The sequence below is a fragment of the Microcebus murinus genome, chromosome 7 (genome assembly GCF_040939455.1).
Source record: "Microcebus murinus isolate Inina chromosome 7, M.murinus_Inina_mat1.0, whole genome shotgun sequence".
Taxonomy (NCBI): domain Eukaryota; kingdom Metazoa; phylum Chordata; class Mammalia; order Primates; family Cheirogaleidae; genus Microcebus; species Microcebus murinus.
In genome coordinates this window covers 25,557,779-25,568,640 of record NC_134110.1, presented here as the reverse complement: position 1 = coordinate 25,568,640, position 10,862 = coordinate 25,557,779, and the positions used below count along the sequence as shown (strand labels likewise).

General features: G+C 55.5%; 1 protein-coding gene across 2 annotated transcripts; it reads right to left on the bottom strand.

The window, feature by feature from the left end:
- Positions 1-2,790: 2,790 nt before the first annotated feature.
- On the bottom strand, positions 2,791-10,249 carry NRBP2 (nuclear receptor binding protein 2). 2 transcript variants are annotated; one of them, XM_012760303.3, is made up of 18 exons: positions 9,827-10,248; positions 9,229-9,351; positions 9,059-9,160; positions 8,862-8,951; positions 8,659-8,699; positions 8,467-8,561; positions 8,313-8,336; positions 8,159-8,242; positions 8,024-8,079; positions 7,834-7,929; positions 6,860-6,992; positions 6,644-6,746; positions 6,520-6,570; positions 6,311-6,446; positions 5,358-5,411; positions 5,195-5,258; positions 5,027-5,082; positions 2,791-4,940 (listed from the first exon to the last, which is right to left on the bottom strand). In XM_012760303.3, the coding sequence occupies exons 1-18, from the start codon at positions 9,947-9,949 to the stop codon at positions 4,872-4,874; spliced, it is 1,500 nt and encodes a 499-aa protein (XP_012615757.1). In that variant the 5' UTR covers positions 9,950-10,248; the 3' UTR covers positions 2,791-4,871. The 2 variants fall into 2 exon arrangements, with proteins under 2 accessions (XP_012615757.1, XP_012615755.1); XM_012760301.2 differs by lacking the exon at positions 5,027-5,082 and having other exon boundaries at positions 9,827-10,249.
- Between the last annotated feature and the right edge of the window lie 613 nt (positions 10,250-10,862).

Sequence of the window (10,862 nt, the reverse complement as noted above, 5' to 3'; positions counted from 1 at the left end):
TAGCCTGGCTAATCTCTTTCAACCTGGGCAAGTTTAGAATTCAATCTAGACTTCTAATATGGCAGTATATTTAATCCCTTTTCCTCCTGAAACCCCTCTAAAATGACAGGAAAGTTTTATTAAAAGCAAAACCTGCAGGGGCAAAGAGGTGGAATATTGTGGAGCTGGAGGAAGGTGGGCGGTGGGAGCTGCTTTAGCCCTCTGGACTGCAGAGGTCAGTGTCTGAGGGGTGGTGCGTGAAAGCGCACCTGGAAAAAGGAGACCCCAAACTTCTATCCCTACCTGCTAGAGCTGGCAGGGACTGCCCCTGTCCAGGAGAGAAGCTCTGAGGCCTGGCTTATGGGCAAGGCCCTGTTTGAAATTGGAAGAGTAGGTGAGATCCTGACTGCTTCTCCCACCTCTGTCACTGGCTGAGTCTGGCCTCCCACAGGTGTCACCCAGTTCCTCAGAGAGGAGGCCTTCTGCAGCAGCTAGCAACTCAAAAGACTTGCAGCTGGGGGTGGGGGTAGGGGTGCCTATTAGAGTAGCCTGGCCTCAAAGCTCACCAGGCCATAAGCCCCAGGCCCTAAGACCATCTCACTCGTAGATGCAACTGGATGGCCCAGGATCACCAGACAACTGAGGAAGAAGAAAAGGGACTCAGAAGCTGGGCACAGTGGCTCACACCTGTAATCCTAGTACTTTTGGGGAGGCTGAGGCAGGAAGATTGCTTGGGGAGAGAAGTTTGAGACCATCCAGAGCGAGAGCAAGACCCCATCTCTACAAAAAATAGAAAAATTCAGCCAGGTGCGGTGGCTCACACCTGTAATCCTAGCACTCTGGGAGGCTAAGGTGAGAGGATTGTTTTAACTCAGGAGGTCGAGACCAGCCTGAGAGAGTGAGAACTCGTCTCTATTTAAAAAAAAATAAACGGAAAAAAAGAAAAAGAAAAATTAGCCAGGTGTGGTGGGACACACCTGTAATGCCAGCTACTCAGGAAGTTGAGGCAGGAGAATGGCTTGAGCCCAGGAGTTGGAGGTTGCAGTAAGCTGTGATTGTGCCATTGCACTTGCCCAGGTGACAGAGAAAAACCTGTCTCAATAAAAATTAAGGGACTCAAAGGAACAGAGACAATAAAGGAAGCAGAAGGGGGGGGAGGAGCTAAATGATATCCTTAGCTATATTAGAGGTGTTGCATCCAACAAACAAGAACAGGAGGCTATAGAGAAAGAACATTCAGGAAATGAGAAAGAGCTCTTAGAAATGAAAAATATGTAATATGCCGAAATAAAAAAAAATACACAGCAAGAACAACAACAACAAAAAAAAGAAATGAAAAATATGAGAGGAAAATGAACCATTCAATAGTCTTGAAAAATAATCGAAATCTTACAGAATATATAACAACAAAATCAGATAGCTAAAAAATAGAAAATGTAATAATTATCACACAAGTCAGTACTCTCCAGTGCTCGAAACTGGCCTGGCACACCTGAGGCCTCACCATAAAAGGGGATGGATGGGAGGGGTGGGCTGTCTTACTGTAGCTGCCATCAGAGGAGTCATAAGCACCACCCTCTGCTGGCTACTTCCTCTTGATAATGATGTGTAATGGCAGGCACTGTTACTTCACACACATTCATTAAGCAATCCTTCCAACAACCCTATGCTATGCAGTGGCTACTGTTTAATCCCCATTTTTACAGATGAAGATGTGCAACGCCACACAGCAGGGGAACAGCAGAAAGGCTCCAGAGCCTTGCTAACCAGCACATCATTGCTCCTCTCAAAGGATAAGTACAACATCTAAATAAATTGTCCAGAAAATAAGAAAAGGGGAGAAATCACCAAGGAAATAATTCAAGAGAATTTCCTAGAACTGAAGGGTCAGGTTTCTGGACAATGGATGAAAAAGAAATTGTACATCAAGACATGTCATTGAGAATTTCCAATACAATGGGGCAAAGAAAAACTTAAGAGAGATCATAGACAATGAGTCAGAATTCAAAAAGACATGAGAGTTCTTGGGACTAGAAGAAAATTATGTGATACCCTCAAAATCCTGGTGAGAAATGATTTCCAACCAAGCCAAGCTTTGTGTACCTAGTTACACTTTCAAGCACAGGTGAGATTAGAATAAGGACAGACAAAGGTTCCGTAACTTCCCATGCATCCTCTCTCAGGAAACTTGGAGGATGTTCCTCCTCAAATGGGCAGATGAAGGAAGAGGAAAGCATGAGACTCAGAGACAAAAGAAAGGAGGTGCTCCAGGACTCTGGGGAAGGAGTGACCCAGGCTGACATCTGGGTCACAAGTACAAGAACAAACAGCTTGGGGCAAAGGAATCTCATGTTAGGGGCTTCAGGAAAAGAAGAAACTGAGCATTCAATTGTGATGTGTCCTAAATATTGAGAGGAAACTGGCACTTTTGCAGTGACATCTAACAATGAATTAATAACAGACACATATAGAAAACTAAGCAAACCAAAAAAAAAAAAAGGCAATTATTAACTCCAGGAAAAACAAAAAATTGTGCAAGAAAGAAAATATCCTAGGACACTTTGTTCCCTCCTGAGACCTGTGGTGATGAAACTGTAATAATACCCAGGCAGCTGTGATATCCATCACAGTTGGGACTATCGATGTTGGCTCAGAGGATCGAGGCAGGTGACCCCACCCCCAGAGGATGCCAGCTTGGGTCGCCTAATATAGAAAAACTCATAAACTGGACTAAAAATACACATGTGATTTTGAGAAACATGTACTTCAAATGTCTGAAGAAACAGCTAAGAGAGTTGAATATAGGGAGGATCAGAGTAGGAGACTACATTTTTTATTTATTATTAGCCTCAAATAAACCATTCCACTTTCAAAACAATATGGATAAAACTCTGAAAAGATAAAACTTAAAATGACAAACTCAACATAGTTATGATTAAGTGTAGCAATGGTAGTACTGATGCTTTTTTTTTTTTTTTTTTTTTGTGCCATAAAAGTGAGAAATGAAGTACTGATGCTTTTAAGTTCAGTTTAATCACTGGTATAATGTTATGAATTTACCAAACTGTTTAAGACCATGCAAAATTAGACAGCTTAGCATCAGGTTTTCCATCTAGAATGTGTAAATTATTTTAGATTGGTAATTTTAAGTTCAAAGGTATGATAATTTGAATAATTCTACAAATAGTATTGAAATGTTTAAGATAACTTGAGATTCCCCATATTTGTACATTTATTTAATATGCTTTGGTAAATTTTGTTTTAGTTTTTGGCTTTTGGTTAGGGTGGTGTTGTAGGCAGGATGCCATCCTTCCTCCGCAAAAGATGTCCACTCCTTTAATCCCCAGGGAACCAATGAATGTTAGTTTACATGGCAAAAGGTATTTTGCATATGTGATTAATATTAAAAACCTTGGGAGGGGGAAATTAGCCTATACTATCTGGGTAGGCCCCAAGCTGATCTCATGAGTCCTTAAGGAGAACCTTTCCTGCTACAGAGAGCCAGAGACAAAAACTCAACTTGCTGTTGCTAGCTTTGAAGATGGAATAAGGGGCCAAGAGCCAGGGGATGTGGGCAGCCTCTAAAATGGGGAATGGCCCTCAGAAGACAGCCAGCAAGGAATGGGGGGTCAGCTCCACTGCTGCATGGAAGCCAGTGCTGCCCACAGCCTAGCTAAGCAGGAAAAGGGTTCCTACTAGAACCTCCAGAAAGGACTGCAGCCTGCTCACCTTGATTTTAGTCTAGGGAGACCCCATCAAGACTTCCAACCTACAGAATTAATAGTAAGTCTGTGTCATTTTAAGCCACTAAATTTGTGTTAAATTTTACAGCAGCAATATAGAACTAATACAGTGGTGAACCTTTCTAGTTTGACATTTGAAATGCTTAAAAAGAAATCTGAATGCACTAAATTTATACATACAGTTTAAAATTGGAAGAGGCAGTCCAAGAACTAAGGGGTCAGAGAGGTGGGGGCGCAGAATCCAGGAAGACACTGGAACCTCTAAGACTGAGACGCAAGTTGGGAGGGAGACAGACAGGGACCAGTAGTGACATCCTCAGGGCCCAAGGAGCAGCTGCCCAGGGAGGAGGTGCAGGAGGTAACACGGAGGGGTGTGAGTTTGAGGAGCAGGGAGGATGCCTGGTTGTTGACCCCTCCAGGCCAGGGTGTACAGGAGAGAAACTGGCTACTGAGGGAGCTGCAGGGGTGAGCAGAGCAGAGTCTGCAGAGGGCTGGTCTCAGAGTGGGTGGAGGGCCAGAGAGGGGGTCCAGGATTGGTCTGTGCAAGAACAGAGGCTTTGCTGACAACAGCCTCGGCTCCAGGGCTTTCTACCGTCTGTTTCTCTCATCACATCACGGCCCTGCCCAGCGCCCAGCGCCATGGCTGACACCTGTAGGTGCTCCACCACTATCTTGAGATCCAGGCTCCTTGTGTGGGTCCATGGTGCCAACCAGGAATGGCCACTCTCCCAACAGGATGGAGCAATTCTTGAGCAGAGCTATGTCCAGGGCTGACCCCACCCCACCCATGAGGTGGGCAAGGTGGGTAGTGGGGCTCCCTGCAGGGCAGCGTCCCAGTGCTGAGGATTCAGAGGTGCTGGTGGGTGGTAGGGTAGTGGGGCAGGGGCTCATGGTCAGGAGGATGCAGGACATGGGACAGGGCTGCCTTGTGGAAGCCAGGGTGGGCAGGGCAGCCCTGACCCTAAGGACATGCAGGGCCTATGCACTCCCTCACAGCACCCTCCCCTCCCCAGGAGTGAACCCCACCCCCAGGCGCCTGGGAGGCAGCTTCAGCCCCACTTGGTCCTCACTAGCTCCGGGGCACACAGGTGGACTCAGCTCTGCAAGTCTGGGCTCTTCTCCATGTGGAGGCCCCAGCTGGGGCGCGGGTCAGGGCTGGGCACCGCGGTACTTGAGGAGAGTGCTCTCCAGGAAGGCCGCCAGCTTCGTCCGGTCGTCCTGCAGGCAGGGAGGGAGGCATGGGGGGACCGAGGGGCTCGGCGCACCCCACGCACCCTGTTGCCCGGCCGCGCCCACCTGCGCACCTCATGGACAAAGCCGTAGTGCACGAGCTCCGCGGCGAGGTCCTGGGCACTGTCGGCTGCGGCAACAGCAACAGCGCGGGGGCGACGCAGGGGCGACGCGTGAGTGAGGCCGCCGCTATGCCCGCCGCCCCAGGTTGCCACCCACCGCCCGGGGCCTCTGTGGCCTACTTGGAAGCAGGTCATAGGTCAGCTGCCTGTGCAGCCGGTCCTCCAGCACCAGAAGCAGAGTGAGCTGGGGGAGGCAGGGCGGAGTCAGTGGAGGCGGTGCCAGGAGTCCCCGCCCCCCCCGCGCCCCCCATGTCTTTCTGCCACAGCCCAGGGCCCAGCTCACATGCCAGCGAGCCTTGTCCTCGGTTCTCTCCAGGTTGCACTGCATCTGGACCACCTGCAGGAGTCACCCACAAAGGCTGGAGCTCAGTGACTGAGCAGATGCTGCCTCAGAGGGGCCCACAGGGACAGCAGAGATTGACATGGGAAACATCTCTGGGAGGAGCCCAGAAAGCACATCTCACTGCTAGTGGCCTGGCAAGTTAAGGAAAACTTTGAGAAGAGTAGACATTGGGGTTGCGGGGCTGGGTACTGAAAGATGAACAGGAGCTTTCACAGGTGGAGAGGATACCTGAACAAAGAGGGGACTGTGGGAAGCAAGGGAGGGGAGGTCAGGCAGGTGTGACAGCACCAAAGGGGGGGGGTGCTCCAGTGGGACCAGGCCAAGGGCTCCCACCATCTCTGCAGACAGCCAGGAGCCAGGCAGTTTTGACTATTAGGACAGGATTCTGGTTGTACTGTGGAAGATCAGGCCAGGGGCTGGTGCAGCATCCAGGTGAAGAATAGGGGTGGCCCAGATCAGGGCAGTGGCCAGGGGGACATACCCAGGGCCAAAGCCAGGCCCTCTGGAGCACGGTGAGTATGGACAGGAAAAGGGAGAGGGAGTAGCAAGGCTGACTGAGAGAAGCCCCTGCTGGGAGAAGTCAAGGGAAACACCAAGACACCACTATCAAGGGAACAGCAAGCTGATGGATGGGACTGGAGGAGCCTCCGGAAGAAGGCTGCATGGGGCACAGGGGGATGGGGGCAGCAGGAGTGGTAGGGAGGGTCTGCAGGGGGCAAGGGGCTTCTGGAAAGGGAAGTGTCCCAGCTTGTCCTATGACCTCCACAACTCTACATGGAGTCAGCCTGGCAGAGAGCTGGGCTAGGAGCACTTGGGCACCGAGAGAAGGGTACCCACTCTCTGGCTGGTGGGAGGTCTGAGGGATGGCACAGAGCAGCAGGAGTGGGACTTGCCTTTCTGGTCTCAGAGTCAAAGGGTTCTGGTGTCGGGGTCTTAGTCTTCTGGGCCTCCTCAGGGGGTGGGGCCAGCACTCGGGGCAGCCCCAGGGGTCGAGCAGCTGCAAAGTTCATCAGTGGGTAGATCCCGTTCCTGGGGATACATGAATGTGGCTGGGGGCTCAGACCTGACAGCTGTCTGGTCCCGACATTGCACCAGCTCTCACCTGACATCCTCCAGGAATTTGTCCAGCTCTAAGAAGGAGACCTCCGAGTACCTGGCATGGGGTGGAAGGCACATGAGGGCCTAGGAGAGTTGAGAAGGGAGGCTTCAAGGTGCTAGATGCTCACCGCCACTGCAGTGGGGGCCGGCAGGGCCGGGGAAGCTCTGCCAAGACTGCATGCAGGTCCATGGCCTTGGTCTTCTCCTCCACCACGTTCTCAGGCATGAGGTCTGTGGCCACAGAAGCACCAAGGCGGTGGCTCAAGTCTCAGATCCTACAGGGCCCCCTTCCACATCTGGACCCTGGCCCCCCAGCCCATCCCCTGGGATGGCCTGCTCCTCACACTGGTGCTGGATGAAGCAGTGGGCTGCCAGGAGCTTCAGTGAGTGCACCTCAAAGAGCACGCGGTGGAAGAGGAGGCTGTGGGCAGAGGGCCGGCAGGCAGGGTCCCGGGCCAGGCAGGAAAGGATGAATTCCTGGGCATGGAGAGGAGAGGCTGGCAGTGAATGGAGGTGCTCCTTTCTACCCCATAGTCCTCCCTCCTCAGGGACACCACAGGACACACATAGGGGAAGGCCAGGCCAGGACCTGATCATGTGAGCTTGAGGACAGTCAGATCCTGAGCTCTGAGCACCCCGGCTTTACTTCCCTAACCCTCACAAAAATCGTGGAGAGCAAGTGCTATTGTCCCCAAGTCACAGATGAGAGCCCTCCTATACACAGCCTGCCCCCATTTGGTTGCCCCAGCTCAGGTTCAACTCCGGAGCTGACCTTGATGGATCCCCACCTGCTCCACATCTGTGCCCTCCTTGTCTCTCATGCCCTTCCATGTACCCCTGTCTCCTGGGTCTGTAGAGTTAAGCTGCTGGCCTCCCACCAGAGAGGCTGTGGATGCAGCTTTCATCCTGTACTCCCCACTGATGCCTACCATGTCCCTGACAAGCTGGGGCCTCTCCTCACCTCCTGGAAGTTTAAAGGCAAGGACTTGGAGTTAGGCAGACCCAAGTAGGAATGCTGGTTCCACCACTTACACTAAAGCCCTGGACAAAGTACTTAACCCTTGTAAGCCTCAGTTTCTTTATCTATAAAATGGGCATAGTAATCGTGCCTACACAGGGAGTATCTCTCTGGTCTCCTCCTTAGAACGTGCTGATCCCTTAGGGCCTTCATGATGGGAATGTGTCCCTGCGGGTTCCTCCAGCTGGCATACCCTCAGCTGCACTAGCCCAGTACACACCCCAGGGCCAGCCCACAACACTCACTGGCCCTGCCCGAGCACCTTGAACCAGCCTGGGAGGAGCAGGGAAAGCTGCTTACCTGCATGTTGGGGTCACTCAGTGAGTGCCTGGCACGAGCAATGGCCTCCTCTGTGACACGGGTGTCCCCATTGGACTGGATCTCCAGCACAGCCATCTGGGGGGCAGGGTCAGATCAGGCATGGGGAAGGGGCACAAATGAGATAGGGTAGAGCTCAGCTGGGAAGGGGCTAGGAGGCCAGAGCCAGTACCTCCAGTGCACACATGCCAAAGGAGAAGATGTCCACAGCAGTCCCATCAGCAACCTCTGAAAAGGAGAGAGCAAGGAAAGGCGAGTAGGACAGATGTGCAGGACAGGGCCTGGTGGAGGGGGCCCCTGGACTCACCGCCATATTCTGGTGGGAAGAAGTGCAAGTTCCGCAGTTCCTCTCGCTCAGCGCGGATGGGGCTTCGAAGATCATCCGGAAGCGCTATAGAAGAGCATGGGGCTGAGCGGATGGGACCTTTCCAGGACCCCATCCACCCAGGGTTCCCACGCACCATTAGAGAAGATGCGGTACCACACTGTGCCGGCCAGGGCGGGGAGAAAGAGCCGAGTCAGCAAGCTGGGGCGTTGGGCGTCCTCTGCCCTCGGCTCCCGGCTTGTCCCCCAGCCCTGCTCCCCCTGCCCTGCCCAGCCCCGCCCCGCCAGCACCGGAGCCGATCTTGACGAGTCCGTTGTGCTGAATGAAGATGGTGTCACTGGTCAGGTTCCCGTGAATGATGGGGGGGCTGCAGGCATGCAGAAAGCTGCAGGTGTGCAGAGGGGAGAGCAGGCAGAGCCATGTCAGGGGTACTGAGAGGTGGGGGCTGGGGGACAGGCGGGAGGGCAAGCCCTGGCTCTCACCTGAGCGCCGACAGGATCTGCGTACACCAGCGCTTCCAGGCCTAGCGGCGGACGCACGACTCCGTCGGGTGGGCGCGGGAGAGGCAGCTGGGCCTGTGGAGCCCATCCTGCGCCCTCACCCAGCCCATCCAAGTCTGCCCCTGTCCCTGAAGCCACCCCAGCCCTGTCCTCTCCCCCGTGCTGCCCCAGCCTACTCCCCATACCCGCGCATTCATGGCCTTGTGGTTCTTCTTAGTCTTTTTGAGAAATTGCTTGAGGCTGCCGGATGACACATACTCTGTGATGAATATGACCTATGGGGGGTGGGGAGCAGGGGATCAGAGGTTCCAGCAGCTGCCTGTCCCACAGCAGCCCCACCCAGCTTGTAGCTTCACTATGCCTAGTGGCTTTGCCCACTCACCCTTGCATGGGCCTCAGAGGCATCCAGCCAGTACTTGTGAAACTTGACGATGTTAGGGTGGTCCACTAGGGCCAGTTGCTCAAACATAGTCTGGATCTTCTCCTGGGGAGGGTGGGGGCAGTCAACGGGTGGTCAAAGGGATGGGATGAGGAGGGAGCAGTGGGCCTCACCTCATGGGCTGCGAAGGCCTTCCTGTCTCCGAAGTGGAGCTCATTCCACACCACTTCTACCCCTTCCTCGGTGTCCATGGCCAGGAAGGTGCTCTGGACCCCAGGCATATTCCCCTGGTTCACCTGGGAGTGGGGGGATGAGGGGTTATGTGTGCCCTGGGGTGTCAGGGTTGAGGGTGAGGACTTAGTCCCTGTGCACACCCTTCCTGCAGCCTGAGCATGTGCTACAGGCCCTGATTCCCCCGGTGGGTGACCTGGGGTCCTGGGGGGGGGGGGATGGCTGGTGGGGGCGGAGGCCTACCCAGGGGCTAGGCTAAGGGGATTTGGATCAGGTTTCAGGACGTTTAGCAGCAGATCCCAGAAGCATGGGGAAGTGGTCCCGGAAGGAGACTAGTGACTTCAAGAATGGAGTTTCTCACCAGGGCGTGGGCGACGGGCCAAAGGGGTCCAAGAGCTGGCCAAGTCGCCAGACGCCTGAGAGAGGCCGCGGAGAGGTTTTCAGCCCCTGTGCTTCCCCGGCGTCCTATGGCCCCTAGTGGTTTCCCGGCCCCACCACCTCAGGGAGGGCGGTGTCACCCTGCCCCCGACCCCTGCCCACCTGCTCCCGCCGCTTCTGCCAGCGGCCACATGGGCTTTCCTCCAGGATGTCACTCTCGTCCTCGCTCTCGTCCTCCCGTTCCCGCTCCCGGCCCCGCCTCGGCGCCGGCTCTGGGGCCGCCATGGCTCGGCAGACCCAGGCCACCGCCCTCCGCGAAATCCACCGCCGGGCCCCGCCGCCGCTCCCGGCCCGCCCTGGCCCTGGCCCCAGCCGCCCAGCCGCCCAGGCGCTCAGCCGCCCAGCCGCCCAGCCGCCCAGCCGCCCAGCCGCCCAGCACGGAGCCGCAGCCGCTTAGAGCCCCCACCCCGGCTCCAGTCCTGGAAGCGCGAGCGCGAGGCGGGCCGGGAGAGGGACCCGGGGTGGAGCCGGCCCGCCCCTCCCGAGCCGCCTCTGCGGTCGGGAGCCGGAGCGGAGCTTCCAGGCTGGCGGCCGAGTCCTGGCCGCGCCCCGCCCCGCCCCGACGAGTGCCCCGCCCCGCGTAGAGGCTCCGCCCTTTCCAGGCTGAGGCCCGCCCACTCCCATCCGATGTCCCGCCCACTCTCTTCCTGGGCCCGCCGGGCTCCTGCAGGGGCTGGTCACGCTTTGGGGAGAGAAAGCCACCGGACCACCGTGAGCCGTGTCCGTCGGGGCCTCCCTGGGCTCACTGCAGCCTTCGCAGACATGGCGTGGGGGACGGGTGTGGGATCTGCCTCTGTCCAGTTCTAGGAGCGGGATCCTGCCCCTCTTCCCCTCCCCACTCTGGCCACGCACATTCGGAACCCGACCTGTGGCGGGCCAGGCATAGAGCCGGGACCTAGAGCAGCCCACTTTGCGCGCGGTTGCGCCCCTGAGAGTCTAGGGGAAGGCCCGGGGCAGGGGCATCGGGGGCCCACCCAGGCTCCAGCCTGCTCCAGCTGCAGAAGGCCCTCAGAAGCCAAGTGGCACTCCGGGCCAGCATGCCCCCAGCCTCAGCCCCAGGGGACACAAGGGAGGGCCGCTGGAGGTGGAGGTCCGTACACAGCAGGCTGACCCGGTTGACTAATTCGTAGCTAACCCT

Coding starts and splice junctions, on each gene's coding strand:
- NRBP2 (XM_012760301.2), bottom strand. CDS start 9,949: ATGGCGGCCCCAGAGCCGGCGCCGAGGCGGGGCCGGGAGCGGGAACGG. Junction 8,952..9,058: donor CCTCTGAGGCCCATGCAAGG/GTGAGTGGGCAA, acceptor CACCCCCCATAG/GTCATATTCATCACAGAGTA. Junction 8,080..8,158: donor CTTCCCACCAGAATATGGCG/GTGAGTCCAGGG, acceptor TCTCCTTTTCAG/AGGTTGCTGATGGGACTGCT.